This window comes from Diadema antillarum, unplaced genomic scaffold, assembly GCF_040938485.1.
Source record: "Diadema antillarum isolate AM-2024a unplaced genomic scaffold, OU_Dant_1.0 seq00000187_RagTag, whole genome shotgun sequence".
Classification (NCBI taxonomy): domain Eukaryota; kingdom Metazoa; phylum Echinodermata; class Echinoidea; order Diadematoida; family Diadematidae; genus Diadema; species Diadema antillarum.
The window spans coordinates 1,056,577-1,077,103 of NW_027271251.1; the positions used below are offsets into that span (position 1 = coordinate 1,056,577).

At 39.1% G+C, this 20,527-nt stretch overlaps 1 protein-coding gene and 1 long non-coding RNA gene across 2 annotated transcripts; both read right to left on the minus strand.

Moving 5' to 3' along the window:
- Positions 1–581: 581 nt before the first annotated feature.
- LOC139728620 (echinoidin-like) lies at positions 582–7,994 on the minus strand. The gene is made up of 3 exons (XM_071639562.1): positions 7,882–7,994; positions 2,322–2,493; positions 582–830 (listed from the first exon to the last, which is right to left on the minus strand). The coding sequence occupies exons 1-3, from the start codon at positions 7,992–7,994 to the stop codon at positions 582–584; spliced, it is 534 nt and encodes a 177-aa protein (XP_071495663.1).
- Positions 7,995–12,861: 4,867 nt separating this feature from the next.
- On the minus strand, positions 12,862–20,167 carry LOC139728598 (uncharacterized). Its single transcript, XR_011710819.1, has 3 exons — positions 19,867–20,167; positions 15,084–15,170; positions 12,862–13,523 (listed from the first exon to the last, which is right to left on the minus strand). It is a non-coding gene; the product is annotated as an uncharacterized lncRNA (long non-coding RNA).
- Between the last annotated feature and the right edge of the window lie 360 nt (positions 20,168–20,527).

Here is a 20,527-nt window from a genome sequence, read left to right on the forward strand (position 1 = left end):
AATACAAGGAACTAAATTTCCTAATTCCAAAGATCCACTGCTACTGAATTTCACATGACTTGCCGACTGATAAGTAAATACCAGAGACAAGAGAACCTCGTTACGACGAGCACCTAAGAGCAATATATACGTCAATTGAGAATGATAAGGGCGTTAAGTTGCCACTAAACCCAGTGTTCGAGACAACTTAACCGCCCTTCTCATTCTAAACAGACGATCATGTATCAAGGTTCTCACTATGATGAATTATCAGGATACAAAGACAAAGAAGTATATTGAGCAGCAATATAATGAACATGCAAATTATCTGTTACAGCAGGATTTTTTTTGTTTTAATTCGACCTCGTTATACTACGCTTCCAGCCGGTATGAATATGTGGTTTCTCAGTATATCAGGGTAGGAAAACATATATAACGAAATATAAAGCGTAGGGACAAGCAAAAATCACCTCGTTATCAGAGGGTTTGCTTTTATTATTCGACCTCGTTATGATGAGACCCTATTGTATTTCAGAAATACTGGGGAAAATCCCTATCCTGCATGAATCCTACTTCATACCGACTGCACAAAGCGTGCGTGTTTATATGTTTATAAGACGCCCCGGTCCTTTGCACATGAAGTGACGAACGGTGTTGGCGTTGCAGTCTAGATCATTCCATTTGTTACCATGCTCATGACCCAGGGTCATGTGCACACAGTCTTCGTCGCCAGAGTTGTCGGGCTGGCCGGGATTCCAGTTGTGGAAGTAGGCAGTCGAGCCGTCGGACCACCGTACAAATTCGTTCTCATCGGAGATGTCGTTGAGTCCTATCCAAAGTCTCGCGTCCGGCTGGAGACAGGTGCATTGTGGGAAGTTGAAGGAGCGCAGAGAGATTGTGCCAAATTTCGAATGAAACGGAAATTATCACCGAAAATCGTGAAGTGTATATAGAAGCAATCAAAGACATACTGCGAGATACCTCCATGTACGCCTCTCACTATTAAGTAAACGTATTGCATAAAGCATGCTACATTCGATGTTGGAAGAGAAAGTAATGTCCTTACGTAGTGTGAATTTTCAATAGTGTACCCATTTTCATGTATTCTGTTCAATACAATGTTTGAAAAAAAAAAAGAGATTGCTTAGCTGTCCACAGCTTCTTGAGATTAATAGCTGCAAGACCACATTCATGGACACTCACGGAAACAGGTGGTATTCAGTACGCGGACATAATCTCAGTCGCATGATAGGCAGGCTATACTGCATTGTTTTCTCTTTTTATATCTTTTTTTTTTCTTTCTAAAGGTGTAAGGATCTGGGGGGCATTTCATGAAGGAACTTGTCGGATGAAAATACAAATGTCCGACAAGTCAATTATATACGACAAGTTCAGAGGAATCAGCCAATCAGGCTAAAGAATTTCTCAAAATTTGTCGGATAAAAGAGACTTGTCAGATATTTTATCCGACAAGTTCCTTCATGAAATGCCCCCCCCCCCCCCCCCCTGGATTTCACTCTGAACAGCAGTGAACCATTTCATTGGGAACTCTGATAACAATATGCAGATATTTTGTTAGAAAGGCTTGTGTGGAGTCGTCGCTTGATGGGAGTACTATACAGTTTGTGACGTCACATACGTAGAACGATGTAAATACCATTAACGATACAACCAAAATTTAAGAAAATTAAACGTACTTTCACTTTTCTAATTCAACAAAAGAGGACTTGCCTTGTTTTTTTTTCTTTAGAAGGCAGGGGATATGACATTACCCATGCATAACGTATGTCACTAACAAGTCGAGGGAATGTGTACTTTCTTTTAAAAAGAAGTTTTGTGGAATTCTCTCAACATTTTCTGTCTATCATTCTCCCTATTGGTGACATTACAAACTACAGTTATCTTCTCATCCAGCAATGGCAGCGCTTGAAATCTAAAAAGTTCATAACTTTTGAACAGATTGTCCGATTTTCCTCAAACTTTCCCTGATGTGTCCTACCATAGCACTACTACTTTCAATCATTTCCCACATGCATGTGAGCAAACTTGCCTTTTATCACCACAACGTTTCAAAATACATCGACTGTATACGCCATATACTTCGCGAGTCTACATTTTCGCGAATCGGGAATTCCCGACAATTTCGCGAGTGGTTAAATTCGCGATCGTGGAGTGTACTGAACAGAGAAGTGTACACGCATACGTCACATTCACATTGGGATCAGAGTCAGTATTTTCGCGTGTCTTTAATTTCGCGAATAGCGCCTGACTCGCGAAATTCGCGAAAATAAAAACTCGCGAAATATTCGGCGTATACAGATACAAGTCCTAAATAGACGTACCTCTGCATTCGCATTCATGTCGAAAAATGTGTACACGAAGTCTTGCTCAGATTGTGAGGCGATAGAGACGAGATGAGCTGTGGTGTACTCGCTGCAGTCAGCGGCAGAGGGCAGTACATAACCTTGGCAGTGTGTCTCGGCTTCCTGCCACGTCACTTGACGACTGATGTGTCTAGAAAACAGACAAATATATAAACAGACTAAAAAAAAAAAGTTTGGCGCCTTCAAGGGAAATTCTTTTCTATGTGCGAGTCGACTTTCTGAACAGATTACAATTAATCAAAGAAAACATGTAATTGTAACAACCGAGGTATTTTTACTATATTAGGCCTAGCTGTGTATAGACATATCATTATACAAGACTGTATAGTGTACAATCAACCTCCTCAAAGTCGGCCTCGATCGCATGCACGTTGAAAAATATTGGCTAAGTCGTAAAAAAAGGAGATGGATATTAACAAAAGTTAATTCTATAGTGTACGTCAAAGGAGTTCCTCGGTCTCTTTGGATTTGGAAAGTTTGACTGTATCAATATGTATGCATGTATGTATGTATGTATGTATGTATAATATGATTAACAGCTAATGCTTTCTGCTCAGAGTCTAAGAAGATATTGGTTCACAACAGTAGTGGTAACGAAAGAAACTCAGTGAAAGACGCTGTTTTAATGAACTTTCGCAGATAGAGCTTTGTCATGTTAACTTGACAGAGCCCCATGAGCAAAAATTCGTTGCAACAACGTCTTTCACGGAGTTTCCTATGTGTATGAATATAATTCTTTCCCGCAAAATCGTTTCGACAGAATTACATATTTTTGCGAAATGTATGATAAATATAAGATTATAGAATGGCAGTGTCAATACCGAGTTTATTGACATCTGTTCCCCCTCCTAATTTCACTGTGCGCACATATTGACATTGACTTCCTCTGTTTTGAGTGTCATCTGTAGTATAAGTCTAGATTCAATCCTGCTTTTATTTAGTTTTCCCCGAAGTTTTCCAGGTCTTGAAAGTTCACATTTCGAGCATTCAATTTCACGCTTTTCATGCTTTCATTCCATTCAAATTCGTGAAAAGGCGACCATGTTCGAAATAAGTGTATTCGATCTTAAAGAAGTCTTGCATTTATATAGCTTGGGGCCGAATATATGATTCTTTTTCACTTAGTTTTGAATACATGTAGAAGGGGCTCCATGATGAAGATTATTTATTTTCCAGTATAGGTCTCAAATTGTAACTGTAACTTCATATGCATGTGGATATAATAATCATGCCAGCTAACGCGGACGTTCTTGAACTGAAAAATCAAGAATAGAAGAGTTTGTTCGCAAAAACCGATAAGTCCATTTTTGAAGATTTTGAAGTATAGGGCCTCTGTCGGAAAGTACAAAATAATACCTTTTATATGATATATTGGTCACTACATATAATTTGAATAAAGGTACATTTTTGAAGTTATAGTCAAAAGAAGCAATTTTTTTCTTATTATTCTCTTTATTTCTCTTGACCTTTAATCGCAAATATCTCCATTTGACAAAATGGACTTATCGGTTTTTGCGAACAACTCTTCAATGGTTGAACACAGAAACCATGAAAACAATAATTTTGTGTGTTTGTTCGGGACATGTGGCGGGTGGATTGTGTTCTTGTTTTATGCGAAACGTTTGTACCTTTGTCCCCGTCCCCCCCCCCCTCCCCACCCCATTACTTCCATACACACGCGATCATGTGCAGATATTTTTCCCCATGAGAGAAAGTAATGAATCATGAAAATGTAGGTATCGCTGGTGTTATTGTTGTTTTGATGGGGAAACTATCCAAAAATAGGAACTATTGCATAGTCGCCATAACCTTTCCTTGTGGCATTCGAAGAATAATGGAATTTTTTTCCATGCGGTGATGGACAAATAAGTCTGGAGCGATACATACCTATTTACATGTTCTTGGGAAAAAAGAAGAAAAACACAGCCATCAAAATACATATTATATATATATGGGGGGGGGGGGGGCTAAGCATGTATGGTGGTAGGGGATAGCTACTTTTTTTCGGGGTGATATAGAATATCAATAAATAATTATCATATTTAGGCTATCATTATGAAGCATTTAAAAAATAGAAAGAAAGACAAAGAAGAAAAGACAAGGAAGTAAGGACCATTATGCTTCCATCTATAAGAGGGGCATGAAATGCCCGAGTTATGTGACATTTTTCCAGATCGGCCTCTACGATATCATCACGCTGTTTCCTCGTCCTGAGAGCTGAAGTGCCAGATAATTTATGTGTCGATATAACATTCGCCGATTTGACTGCCAATTGCAATCAAAAGACGACCTTATTATGGCACAAAAGAATTGTGACAGTTCTTTATCTCTTTCAATATAGATTGCCCAAAAAATGTTTTCACTGATTTCCTAAGAGCTTGTTGTTGATATCCTACTTTTGCACTTCAACTTCTTTCTGGTGTAGATAATTTCATTCGCGCGTAAGAATGAGATCGTGCAACTCGTTTCTTTTATGATCCGTTTTAACATTACGTGGATTGTATTATCTATTTCTTGGGGGTTTGCTTTGGTTAATCCTTCCCCTTTTCTTTATCTTCTTGATCTTCTGTTTCTGTTCATTTCTTCCGCTACTTTGTTTAGCATCGACAGGTGTATCACGCACTTCTTCTTGCCCCGGGCATACTTGCCTCTCTTACATGGATCTCTTAGCAGATTAAGCGCATGAAAAATGTATAATTTATAGCTGAAATGAAAGCAGCGCGAAAATGCAACGGAACCAGCGTAATTAGTGCGGGAACACAACGTACTGAGAATGTTCAATAGTCAGAGCGTTTTTAACTGCGGTGAAAATAATGTTCTTATACACTCAGCAAAAAAAGTAAGTTCCCCCTAGCATTTGTGGATATATCTCAAAAAGTATTCAACCGATTTTCATAATTCAAACGGAAATGGATAAAGAATTTTATTACTCATAACATGAGTGGAAAATCATTGCCACCAGATATCATTATTGGTGTGAAAAAAAGCATTTTATGTCAAAATGCATGGAAACAAAAGTTGCACTTTAGTGATTTGCAATGACTTTTACACAAATAATCAAACAATCACTCATGATTCTGAACATTTAAGCATGGGTTATTGCATATTAAATTTTCTCTATCTCTTTCTTTTCATGAGCATAATAGTGAAGTATTTGATAATTGATATGTCCACCACCCGCAATGACCAGCCGCCATCTCCTCCTCAAACTGTTAACTAAAGTTTGTACTTGGCGCCGCTCAATGTTGGTCTATGCTCTCTGCAAGATGCGCTGAAATTCTTGCAGTGAAGTGTCATCTTTCAACTTCTTGCTCGCTTTCCACTTAATGATATCCCAAAGATTCTCTACTGGATTACAGTCAGGGGATCTTGCAGGCCACTCCATACGTTCGATGCCATTTCCCTCAGCAAACTGATCTACAACTTGAGGGCATGATGCAAAATGCCCACAGGCACATTAATGTGATCAACCTGAATTGGAATGACAAATCACATGGCTTCTACCAATATTTTCATATTGAGAAGGCCTATTGTTCAAAAAGTATGCATAACATCTGTTTAATAGGGAAGCACATTGTACCTGAAGAAATTCCTGAGAATTACACAATTTAAAAAGATCATTTGATAACTTACATAGGAAATGTATACAATATGCTCTCTATGGCCTAAAGTGCAACTTTTTTCCCATGCATTTTGACATAAAATGCGATTTTTTACACCAATAATGATATCTGGTGGCAATGATATGCCATTCATGTTATGAGTAATGAAATTCCCTATCCATTCCCGTTCGAATTATGAACATCCGTAAAATACTTTTTGAGATATATCCAAAAATGTTAGGGGGGAACTTACTTTTTTTGCTGAGTGTATATATCCTGATGGGTATAGACAGGCGCCGAATGCTATATTATCCATTATGTGTTATACGCTCGATATAAGAAATTTGGCCGAATTGATAGTATTGCTTGTGTGTTTGATTTCATATTCGAATAGTGTATGTATCATAACATATGCCTTTTTATTTCTAAATGTCGTTATCTCATGGGGTCTTGAAAGTTTGGTTGTTTGGCTTGATTTGCTTTATTTAATAATGTTTAACATAACTGATATACACACAACAGAAAAGTAACTCCCCTATTCATAATATTGTCACTTCTGAACAAAATAAAAAAAATTAAGCAAAATTATTTCGCAGGGGTATTGCTACATTTATTGACTAACAAAAGATGTGAAAAGTAATGAGAATGATCTTTATAGTCATAACAATGGTAACGTTTAAAAAGTCACAAAAGTCACTTTTGTGGGGTATGTGAAACATTCTGCTTCTGGTGATTGTTTCAGGTGGTGTTGTTATTTTATCACATCGTGGCGCCAATCGTGATAGTGGGAACCCCGCTTCAGAAAGACCTTACGTTTGATGTGTTTACGTTGCCACTACAACCTTCCGGTTTGCCTTACCATTCAAAATGGAGAGAATCTGATAGGGAGGATCGGCGAGAAATTCTGAACATGTACATTTTTTTTTCCGATTTGAAAAAAAAAATAAACACAACAAAACAAAAACAAAAACCCGCTCGTGCTCCGTCGTCACAACTCCGTCGTCATTTTACAATGCTCCAATTTCAACCGATTTACGCTTTTGCCGCTCTTCCCCGATTTGATGGATCGGGACCGATCAGGGTCCAGATCGTGATAGTGGAACGAGGGCTGAGCTAAACATATTCAAATGTGAACGCACGTCCTCACAAAGAAAGATATCTAAAATCACCACCACCACCACCACCACCATCATCATCACAAACCAACATAAATAGCAGGTGAACGTACATAATGGGAAAACGTCATGGGCTCTGCACGATATACTTTGCACACGGGCTTTTACGAGATATGCTCTCATGACGGAGTCGCTTGAGTGATGAAATAGAACCCGTTTGATTTCATATCTGATAGTGCATTCCAGAATTTGGGTAATGTGCAGGTTTCTTAGAAACAAAAGAAACTATTTTTTTTTCTCAGAAGCGTAGATAGGCCTACTTAAGAGAGTATTGTTGGTGTTTTTCCCTTCAATTTGTTGTTAATTGGGTTTTTCAGATTAACATTTTTGGTTTAACTCTCTCAATGCCCAGAATTTCGAACAGTGTGTACAACATAAGGATCATGGATTTTTCTCTGCCAATAAGTATTATTGTCACTGATCGTACTGGTTAAACTTTTCCCACACTATGTCGTGGTGTCCAAGTGTCTATAAATGTTCAACCTAAATAAGCTTAATTGGCTTGATAATGAAAATAATTTGTAATCATAATGTCAAAAATTGGAAGAAAGGATGGCATTCTACTATAACATTAATGCTGGAAGGTAGATAATAATTATCTACCTTTCAGCATTATTATATGCATATTGCCCTGTATAAGGGTGAGATGTCCCTCCCGTATTTTTTTTTTTGCCTCAAACATCACGCTGTAAAATGATAATCTTGTTATACCGTACGTGACATACGTACCTACATACGTACCTATAACAGTATCCATTGTGTTCTGTCCAGTACGTTGGGCAGATTCTGGCAGCACCTACTAGGAGCGAGGCAGCCGAGACGAGGGCGGAGAATATCACCAGTGTGCGTGTCATCCTTGGTTCCTTGTGTACCATCGAGCGACTCCAATCTACAAGTGACCAGGTTTGCTGGTTGTTTGAGAATTTATCCGAGCTGCAAAACACCCTCTCCACTTTTTTTTTTTTCGAAGCACAAGGAATATATAAAAAAAGAAACGCACACAGACAAAATTCAAAAACACTGTCTCCCAAATAGGGCAATCTCTATGAAGAATATAATAGAGATAGACGGAGAGAGAGAGAGAGAGAGAAACAGACAAACAGAGAAGAGAAAAGAAAATTATGTCGAAGTGACCTGAATATATTTCGGGAAAGAAGCATACACAGATGTAGGTAAATATCTCCGATAAACACATTGTCTTGTGCGTCTATCCCTGTCGCTGCTGTTTCCTTGTCAGTATATTATGCTCTTTAGTTTTCGTTTTGTTTTGCTTTGTTTGTTGTAGTCTTGCGCGTAGTCCGCGCGTCCAGATATCCCGAAGGATCTGGCGACTGAGATAAGTGTGTAAAGAGGAGGAAGAGAGAAAAAGGAGATGATGATCTGGTGAAAAATAGATAATAAATTAATGAAGAAGGTTGTGGGGAATTCTCACAGAGACTAATACTTACGAAGTTCCATCGTCTGGCTGACGCCTCTCCGAGACTCTCATAAAGGGGAAAATAACACATGCTAACGAAGAAAACAACCCGGAAATTTGGGGGGACAGATCGATTCTCCTTTCGTTATCAACTGAAAGGATTCCTTCGTTTCTTAAACAAAGCATGGATCGACCTGATAAAGAAAGCTATACCATCTGTGGAAGAGATTTGGGCAGAGTTGCTTCATTTCTATAGGCTCCGGTCGAAACAATAAAAATAATCCACATACAATTTTATATCTTTCCCTGGATGAAGCTTATCGCCATCATCCCTATTTCCTATATATACGAATGATATTTACTAACCGTTAACAAATTCACCGATTTGAACGGGAGTTCTCCAGAAGAGGACCTTGGGCCCTGTCTTGTAAAACTTGTGAAAGAAATCAATAAATCACAGATCTCTTGAAAGCTGCGATCAGTCGCAACCTGTGATTGATTGATTGCAGTTCCCCGTCTTAATTTCAATCATAACTTTTTTATAAGATGGATTTGCATTCAATCGTAAAGTTGTGATTGATTTGAATCAATCACAAGTCTTTACAAGACTGGGCCCAGTCATTTTGCGAGAGGTGGCGTGCGTATGATTGCATGTCAATAAGTTGCCTAATGCCATCATACCGCATTCATACAACAAGCAAAAACAACAACAATTACAACAACAACAACAACACCAACGACAAACTTCTATACGTGGTGTTGACTACACATACATCACAGTACAGTTCAACCTGCCCCGACCACTCAATTGAAAATGTAGAGAGGACCGGCATCGAGACAATATAGGACAAAATCTTGTCAAATAATCACCTACAGACAATCATTCTTGATCAAGAAACTGAAGAACCCAAATGGTACACGTATAACGTTCACCAATGAACCCTATAGGACAAAGCCCTTTCCAAACACCCCTTAAATTTGACTCCAGACTTGCTGAGAAACACACAGTCCCTAGACTACACAAGAGATAGCTGAATACAGATTGTAAAGACACTCTAGTTTATAGTTTTATGTTTTATTTTGACCATCAGTGGCGGATCCAGAGGGGGTGCACCGGGCGCACGCCCCCTCTTTATTATTTTTTTAAAATAAAAGAAATAAAAAGAAAAAGTGGGGGCATGCGCCCCCCCCCCCCCTTTAATTTTGTAAAGGCGCCTAGCCTTTACGGAATGCCTGGATCCGCCCCTGACCATGAACACTATTTCTTTATCAATTAAAAACAAAATACCGGTAACGTAAAATGATTTAATCAACATCTTTTGAAATGAGTATGTCCGATTGTATAATGAACAGAATGTAATTACCGACCAGGCATCAATACTTATGTCAACAGATCATGAGTCTGTACGTTGAACATTACCGCACACTGCTGTGATGATACAAGGCGACCCAGAACCCACCCATTTATGCCCAAGGTAATTTTACACAACCACTGTCCATCATGCTACAATACCTGACCAGAAACAAAGCATGGGTCAGAAGTACACTGAAAATGCTTGCACAATTACCATGTAATTGTTTTATTGTAGGCATTTGAGTACAAATGTACACTATTATTATGCTGACCTGAATAGCATCAGATAGGCAACATACATGTAATCACATTATATTCCGGGTTTAAAATCATTATAAAGTACATGTACTATGTTCACTGTACCGTGGCAGTATGATTTAAAAAAAGAGTAAGGATGAATTGAGATGTAACCTTTCACCATTAATTACCTGATTACTATCCACAATTCGTCATACAATGAAAGGTTATTTTAGACACTTTTAGTCACATTTCTCATCCACATGAATTAAGCTAAACACACAGCGTTGATAGCGCGATGCCACTCCACTAATACATTGCATCAATTTTTTTCTTTTTCTTCCTCTTCTACACAGGTGTGTAGTTACAGGCATATAACAAAGGGCAGGTCCAATACGCAATGTGATTACTGTTTTGTCAAATTTAAAACATTCACAGCAATAAGCATCGAGAGCAAAATTATTATTATCATTATTATTGTTATCATTATTACTACCATTATTATTTTCATTATTATTATCATCATCATCATCATCATCATCATCATCATCATCTATTAATCAATATGGTGTCATTGTACAATGCATGTAACTCACTTGTACAACAGCCACGTTCATAAAATGTACAGGCATGGGATTTTTTTTTTTTTGGCAAGTGCTGGGATACACCAAGAGTCCAGATATAGCAAGATGACTCATTCAGAGCCAACGATATTGTTGTAAAAGGATTAATCTTTATCCTGTATAATTAAATGAAACTGTATAGGGTCCACAGAGATGTTTCTTTGCAACAGAAATTCAAAGAATACTTTGTGAATAGAATGATGTTGTATACAGCAATTGATTCATTTGCAATAGGTCCTATACTTATATAACATGATCCCCTCCCCCACCCCCAACCCCCTTAAGAATTTTCTAGATTTTGAATTAGAAGCTTTTAGAATTTTCTCATTTTGTGTACCAAACATATGGAAAAAAAAATTCATTTAGCTAAAGGTAAATTTTTGGCTCTAAACATGCATTATTAGCCTTTAAAACTACTTATATCAAGGAAGCATCTATTTCAATATTTATGCTATTTAAAATAAAATAAGCAAGTTGCAAAAATAACAAAATATATGAGAAATTTACAAAAAGAGTAGTATAGAAAAGGAGTCGCAGAGAGTTGTGCAAATTATTCTTTTACAAATAGGGAAAATATTTTGGTGACAATATCCACATCCAGATATACATGTATACATCTTGTCAGGAGGTTCTCTGTATCCAAAACAGCAGTATGTAACATTTCAACGCTTGGATACCTGTAATGGCAGAGAATATGAAGAAGACATATCTCTTTTGGCTGCCAAGAAAAACACTGAACAGAATACAGCTGAGGAGCTTTGCTACCAACAACCTACAGGCAACGAGCAACTCTAGTTGTGCAGGAAATTTTACGCAACAACCAAGGCAATTAGAACAGAGGGCATAGACATTAAGTAACTATAAGCACCAAAACACATACAAGGCATTGCACTGCATAGCACCTAACAGACTTGATGTGTTTGTGTCTGACCAAGGAGGTTGAAGAGATGAAGTTCCAACTGGCTGTAATTATTCAAACAATTGTCAGATTTCTATTGATGTACAAAAGAATTCCACAAGTGCACTTGTGCCTTTGATGATCGATGTTCCATGCCACCGTCTTGCTGAGCAAGATTAATTTTGACCGTTATCAAAATGTTGGCCATATTTTGCTTAATATTTATTTATTAAATGACATGAAATTTCACAGAATAATAGAGCATGTACAACAAAAGTCAATTCTGTTCAGAAATTTGCGCAAAAGTGTAAATTAGAGCTGTATTATGTGAAAATGTTTAAAACTGTACCATCCTGTAAAGCTGCTTTTATCACTTTTCGACTTAATTTCCCTAAATGAAACTAACATGTAATAATCTTCAAGTATAATTCTTTATTGATAGACATATCAGATTAGTGCCCGCGTATGCCCAGTCGAGTAATTTTCATCTTCATTTCAGCATTTTTCCTTCAATTTCTGTTCGCGCATCCTCGTGTCTGTACCACCCAGCTTTTATAAGAAGGGATAGCGAAAAGTAATTACCATCACAAAGACATATCTTCCTTTGAAAGTGGCTGGTGATTATGCAATGAGACACGAGTCAATTGTCTTCGTATCGGCGCAGCAGATCCTGTTTTGCACATGCTTCAAATATTTTTAAGCAGTGGCTTCGAACATAGATCAAAGGGAATAACTCTGTTGTTACTCCATCTCTTCAACCTCCTTGGTCTGACGTAACTGTGGAGGGAAATCACAAAGGAGATGCAAAATGTCCATGACATAACATTTGAAATGAAGTTCGGGGAAGGATGTCATTCTCAGCTAGAAGAGATTCTGAGCATGTATACATTGGATTGTCCATTATGTCCAGCCAAGGGGTTGTACACAATCCTTGACATCAAATGCAAAACAGTCAGGTGGTCAGACAGCTGGTCAACTCTGAACAAGCATGAGCATGGCCCAAAGACATGCATCACCTATGCAAAGAACACCATTGGATATTAGTTTGCATAAATCTTGACGGGGTGAAGCATTCAGAGGTGAGTACATTCACAACTTTGCTGCTACATAGTGCCTTTAATTTTCCGCTACAGCATGTGCTGCACCTCCAGATTATTGTAAGTAGAGCAATTTTCACGTCAGTTGACACGAGTCTATTCTACTCACTGCATGGGATACATCCACTCTCTTGCACCCCGTGAAAGGACTTGTGAACTCCATTTGATATCGAGAAAATAAAACATCATCTTTGTACATACTGTACATCACTCTGTTATTCAAAAAGTCACAGAGTGGTTGCTGTGCATGTAGCTACGCCAGTGGACCGAGAATGCAGCATCGCTGAACATTATTCATTTACGGTCGTCCAAATCATCATGCAGACAGTAATGTATGCAGATTGGATGTAGTAACAATGCAGCATCCAGTCACTATGGTCAGTGGTAGTGATAATGAAAGCTCTCTGTCCCATGTAAAAACTCCTACTCAAGAATGGCAGTCAACCATCCAAACGAACCGAATGTTTCTGGCCTGAACGTGCGAGTTACTGTGTGTCCCCATCATATTTAACACAGGAATTGATGAAAGATCTGTCTGAGTTTTTGTAGACTTCGTAGCAGACATTCTTGAGCAATAGGTATGATCTTCCCTAGGTGGCCGCTTAACTCCTATATCCTGCTTGATATTACCCTCTGGCACACCATTAGACTCCAAGTCATTGTCCGGTGTCTGGATGTTAGCTTCAGGGTGTGCAACTGCTGCTACTTCCATGTGGCATCTTTCCATTGGTGGTGCACTCACAGATGGGTATTCTCTCTGCATGAAAGAAAGTGAAAGCAATGATTTATTACTGAAGTATTGAAACAAGACACTCGGCATACAGAAGGAGATTTCATGTTTTACAACAATTTCTACTGAAAATACTGAACTAGAATGGCAAAATCAACAGAAACACGAGAAATTCTTGCAAAATGTTGCAAAGACTCATTCTTGTAAAAAGCAACAATATTTGCTGGAGACTTCCATCCTGCAATAAAAAATAACCAATTTACCAGGAGAAGCATGCACCTGTAGGCTACATAAAAATATAGCTGCCTACAAATGTGTGGTGGCTACACTAGCCTAGAAAATGAAGACAAATGTATGAATACAAGTTCTGAAAGCATTCATTGTGTAACTTTGTGGACCACTATTCCTATGGGAAGCTGACAGGTGCCTGTTTCTCTCTCTGTCAAGTATAATTTCAGTGACTAAAGGAGCAATTTTGCAAATCAAAACTTTTCAGAAAAAAATGGCATAAAATCAAAATGCCTGCATTTGATGATGAAACTGATGATCATGGTGTCATATAAAATTCTTATTATTTATCTATCAAATACCACAAGTAACAATTTCATTTAGTCCTACAACGTTGTACATGTTTGTGTAATCAGGGGTCAAAACTGGATTTTTTTCTTTTTTTTCTGGGCCACTCTGTAGGCCTGTACTTGCAAAAATACACTTATTTGCCTCTCTGTACCACCTCTTAGCAACACTTGACATTGATCATCCAAAGATTAGCTTTAAGAAGCTGCTGTGAGGGATTTTCACTTCAGGGGGCAGAGAATCTTATATTTCTTTATATTTTTTTCTCCTTCAGTCACAATTGGGACTGGAAGAATACACTGCAATTCTAACAACAAATGCAGACCTCTCTTCTTTCTTCTCTCCTCTTCCTTTCCTGTCTTTTGTTCTTCGTAGACTTGTATTGTTACAGTCTTCATTCCTCTCGGTACTGTCTCGCGTCTTAAAATGTAAATGCGTGTGGGTAATTGAATGTGTGTACGAATGTGTTGTCCTTGTCATATTTTCCCCGTACACGTGGTTCAGTGAACAGTGTCCGGGCATTAGCATTGCCATTGGTATTCTATTTTTTTCATAATTTTCCCGACCTGTGTATCTCAAAATAACTACATGTATATTTTTATAAATGACTTAAATAACTTATTAAATACTTGAATAATATATCATTTACTCATTATTTATCTAGCAATCCACGTCCGACAAGCTTTGCTTTTTAGTGGATCACTATTTTCCATAATCGAATTTATTTTCCGCTCGCCCACGAAGTATATATACATTGTTCCTCCTAATTATTGTTCTATAACTTATCTCGTATACTACATGAATCTTTCTCAAACGTTTGAACAATATTATTTCATGACATGTATACTTTGTACTATGTTTTTTTATTTTTGTTGATTGGAAATAAACTATGATTGAACTTGAACTTGAACTTGAAATTCAAGATTTCACACAGGAAAAGGAAAAGGAATTAAAATTTTTATCAATATCAGTATTCCAAATTTCAATTTCAAACATTTAATGCACACTTACCAGTACTGGAGGTTTGCAACCTAGTTGCAGCACTGGGTATGGATGCTCTTTCGTTGGTCTACCATCTGGGAAATGAATGCCACAAACCTGTCAAGAGGAGGAAGAAGAATAAGATATATAATACAAATATACACCATGGTTCTGCACTAACTTTTTTTTTCCTCTGGAGGCCCATTTGGGCCACTAATATCATTAATTTTGGAATTGTGGAAGCCTAAAATGAAAGGAAACATGCAATACACGACTTGGAACATAAGTACAACTGTATCATGAGGCTATGTAAACTCCATGTTATCAGCACTTTATGATTCATCCTGCAACAATGACTAGAATTTCCAGAATGCTACCAAATTCCACTTACAAGGCTACCAAAAAAATTCTACAGTTGGATGGTGTTTGATAATTGTAAATTCAGGTTGTATTCATCCCTACATGTATGCTTACAAACAGTATCATATCATTTCATGATTAATTTGCTGAGATGATTTAGTCACAAGATGATAACTTATCAAGTTAAAAAAAAACTAGGAATGTCGCTATGGCGACTGGTATGCCTTCGCCACAATGCATGATTCTCCTAATAGGTCTATAGTTCATGTGGCCAATGTGTGATTACATTTTCACAAAAACACACTGGCGAGCGGAGGCTTGCGGATACTCATGAGAGAGTTTGTCTACATAATTACATAAGGAAACTGGTCGAGGAGAAGGCGAAACAGCAGCGGAGAGGGTCAAACATGCATTTAGCGTAACATATTCTTTGTAGAATAAAAGTATAAATTTTCATAAGTTTTTTAGTTGTGTTGAGGTTCCTCACTTTGAAGCTGCATGCCTCGCCTGTCAGCCGCTGTATTCGCACAGCATAATTACAGCGTTTGGTCGGGCTACCGCCCGATAAGCACATGACTTCTGAGGTGGCCACAGTAATGGGTAAAGATAATAAGGCCGCCGACTGATAATATCCGAACATCGTGGTCGCTGTTAGAAGTGACAAGTGATTTGTAACTTTCAGTGTACGTTGTTTCACCGCCTACCAGAGAGGTGAGTGATTTCCCTGCTGAGATGGTGAATAAATAGGGATGGCTGAATATTGTCATACCAGTTACTCGCACCACGACTCGTCATGTGATAACTCTTCGAATAAAACCTTCCAACTTTCATGTACTATTGCGTACCCCGAGTCTCCTTTTTCTCCAACTTCGAGTTCGATTAGTAAGAAGGTGTTGCTGTGTAGGGTTGGACCTACTACTCATCGACTGCCTAATGTTTATTTGCTTGATAAGAATATTTAACACTGAAATTCACGTAAAAAACTTGACCTACGTGATTGAGAAAATCCAGCTCTATCAAATGCCTTTATTCCCTTTTCGATTCGAAGTTTCAGTGCAAAAATATCGCCGACGATCGATGAACTTGCGTGGCCTCGTTTCAGCTCAACGCGGTAAATCGCGTTATTAGGATCGACCGTTGTTTTTGCATTGACAATGCATGCAAACCGAGTTGTATTGAACACCGTGTTGTACGTAGCTTTTTAGAAGCCTTTTAGAAACTTCCATAGACATTACATTACATTGTGCTGTCATTACGATTCGGTGAAAATATTCATTTGAAATTTTGTCCTTGATTAAAACCATTAATGAACAGTGAATTATCGCGTTTTCCCACACCATCCTCATCTACATTCAAAGCCAATCCATTTTTATGTGCTTTGCGCGCAGAGAAGTGCGTACTAAGTGTTCAGTGCGCGAATTATACGCGGTCGGTTTAAAAGAAGGTGGTCGATATGTAGGGCCATACGTCCTACGTGTATACCTGCTCTGCACGACGAACAATTCACTACACACAATTATAATTCATATATATCTATCCTCGTTAAAATCTCAGCAATTGTGCACTTTACGGCCCTATATTATCGGTACCTCATTAGCCGTGTGCTAAGGTGATATCCCATAAACCATTCCGCACTGAGCAGCTGGCGAGCTTCTCTTGCTGTATGGAACGCCGTTTGACAAGTGATAAGGTCACTAAAAGCCCGCCTCACTCACAGCGCTTCTGCGGAGCTAGCTGATCGCGCAAACCAACCACGCGGGCGAGGCTTGCGCTAGTGTGTGTATGTGTGTGTCCATGTAGTGGCTGGCCGTAAATCAGTAGCTATACACACTTCGCTCGGCGTCTGGTAGACTGTGTAGATGAAATAAACACTAACAGACTGATGAATTGAGATAAGATTTTGTTTTTTTATCATTATTTTCAGAATAATTCCGCCAAGGCCGCAGCGGACATATGCCCTCCGCAATAGGTTTAACTAGTGATACCCTGCATAATATATCACGCAAAATTCATTCATTTGAAATCATGATTGAAGCACGGAAGTTTACCACTCGTTGCGTTCCAGTTGTGCGCCAATCAATGCACAACTCATGCTCGATGACGCCGCGCCGCACAGGCAGCAGGGAAGGGCGTTAGAGCAACCATGTGGCGTACCGTAAGATCTTTCATCACGCACACGCACATTGACACATTCACACACACTGCATGCATCCCAACCACTGATCTTAGAGGGGAGATCAGTGATCCCAACACGAAATCTCACACACATGTACACAGTACAGTGCCGGAAGACCCGCTGTCGAACCGCGGTGCCTGACAGGAACTTGAATTCGCACACACTGCTCGATTAGGGTAAAATCTCGCACCGATAATAGGGCCATAAAGTGCACAATTGCCAAAATCTCTTTGTTTCACCTTGTTTTTGGATATCTCAGCCATTTCCAAACCGATTTTCATTGAATAAACTTTTGATACCCCTTAGAATTGCATGCTCTTTGACATCTCATACTCATAACGCTAGAGTGGTTTCTGAATATCTCGCGAAATGTTAAAAGCTAAATCCTCACCTCGACAAGAACTGTAAATTAAAAGATAATAAAAAGTTTTGGTACCTCAAAAGTTTCCTTGAATTTCCTTGTCTTAGTTTCAGGTTAAAGTAACTTTCATACAACTAACACTGTGAGACTTACTCGCCCCAAAGTGCTCTCATGTCTTAGTAATCATGCAATTAACTGCGACCAGCAGCCCCATACGCATAGCGACCAGCAGTCCCATACGCATAGCGTAATCTGGCTTCGAATTGTAGCATTCAGGATCATGACAGATTTAGTATCGCAGGATAAATATCAACTTAAAATCCCAAAAATTCTTCAATTTGAAGACTTACCAATGAAGGTGAAGTATTGAAAACAGGCTTCGGGCAACGTTTGGTTCTGCCTATAGTCCCTTTCTGTTCGAATTGATGACTGAATGTGACTCGGCCGAGAGGACCTTGGGAGAGCTACATACACTGAATACTGCAGCCAGTGCATGCGAACACATCACATGCGCACAAATTTCAAATCCATCAACGGATAAAATGTTTGTGTGCGCATGCGCTGGCAGTAGTAGTCAGTGTATGTAGCTCTCCCAAGGTCCTCTCGACCGAGTCACATTCAGTTATCAATTCGAAAAGAAAGGGACTATTGGCAGAACCAAACATTGTTCGAAGCCTGTTTTCATCTAATACTTCAACTTAATTGGTAAGTCTTCAAATCGAAGAAATTTTTGGATTTTAAGTTGACATTTACCCGCAATACTAATTCTGTCATGATCCTGAATGCTACAATGCGAAGCTATGCGTACAATGGGCTGCACGCTGCTGGTCGCAGTCAGTGGTTTCGTACAATATTTATCGACGCTGTACGGCGACGGCTCTGGTACCAAACCATTATTGCATGATTACTAAGACATGAGAGCACTTTGGGGCGAGTAAATTCTCACAGACAACGTACTTTTAATAACGTGAAACACAAACCAAGACAAGGAAATTCAGGGAAACTTTTGAGGGACCAAAACTTTTTATTATCTTTAACAAAAAAGCAACATGTTACATAGACAGAAAGATCCGTCTGTCCGGAGGACTCTTTTGTATTTTGCCATTAACGCTGTCCTCCGTAGACAGACGGAAGGTTGTAGTACCCATTGCTGTGTGGATGTTCTTAACCACTGTCTCTATGGAAAATTGGGTGAGGTACCTCACCCTTCTCGATTGCGTCTAATTCACGGCCCTAGGTCGGCAAATTTAAGCTTGAATAGTTAAATCAACTATTCAAGAATAGACTACACTCACCAGATTAATGAATAATCCAATATTTCGGTAGAATTTTCAACGCAAAACACACATCAACCAGCCCGTCGCGTCGTCACGTTCAAACTGCAGAAACATACAGTATGAATCTATTAGCCAATCACATGCGAGGTAGTTTCTACGTGTTTTTTTTACTAAAAAAAGTACCTCGCATGTGATTGGTTTACAGATTCAAAATGGCGACCTACGGCTAGCGAACGGCGATGTTGCGATATGGATAAAATTTCTGCATTATAACCGCGTTACTGTGAGTATTTTGATTGCAAAATGTGAGAAATTAACCCCAAATATTGCTGCATAATGTGTCATGTCATGTCAAACTTGTTTGAATGTAAAAAAGCTGTCTGAAATTTGGTTTATCGTAACGTTTGATCAGTGCGCGTTGCTCCACACAGGAGCTGGGATCATTGACTTCGGTCTGTATACGGAGGGGATCCGTGAAGCCAGACGCAGTCTCCGCGGAACATTCCCCGACGGACAGATACAGACCGATCTTTCGGTCAACATGTTACACACCCTTTAACTAGACTCTAACGTTAACGGTTAGGTAATTTCAGGAAATTATGACGCCATGCTCCATCTACCAAAAATTACAATACTCACCACAGTATGTGGCTTAACATGTAGGCTATTCAAGTTCAAATTTGCTATCCATCTGCGTCGAATTTCTTCATCTGCCCGTCGTGCAGGAAAACGGTGTAGTGAATACGGTCTAGGACATGGGCATTCTTCGTGAATGAGTGGTGAGTGAATTACACACTCAAATTTCTTCCAAATCTGCAGTTTCTTGCTATTGTTGTGGCAATGCAATACAGCACAACATTTCCCAGAATGTCCCCGCGGGGGCGCCGGGACCCGTTGTTGCGGGGTCGATTTCACCCTCATTTTGACAAAGAAATTACCAAAGCACTGGTTGCGATGCCTGGCATGCTCCTAAATCCTCAGAACTGCAGAAGGTTGTCAATTACATATCGTATTTGCATGCATGCACACAGTATGTAGTGTAGCGCGTGCAGGCACTAGGCCATGTCACCAGTGCAGTGTGTGTATAGCTCTATGGGAAACTCACGCTGCGGATCGTCTGCTGCCCTCTAGCTCTCTCAGCATGCATGCCAAAGAGATTTTTCTCCTGCATCACCCACAGAAGTGGCATCACCGAACGTCGGTGGTGTGCATGCTGCTGCTGGCCCTGCGACGATGAATGGAGCGAGAATGTGGTACTGTACGTAGAAAGCCACCGGTAGAAGCATGCGATTGACTTTCT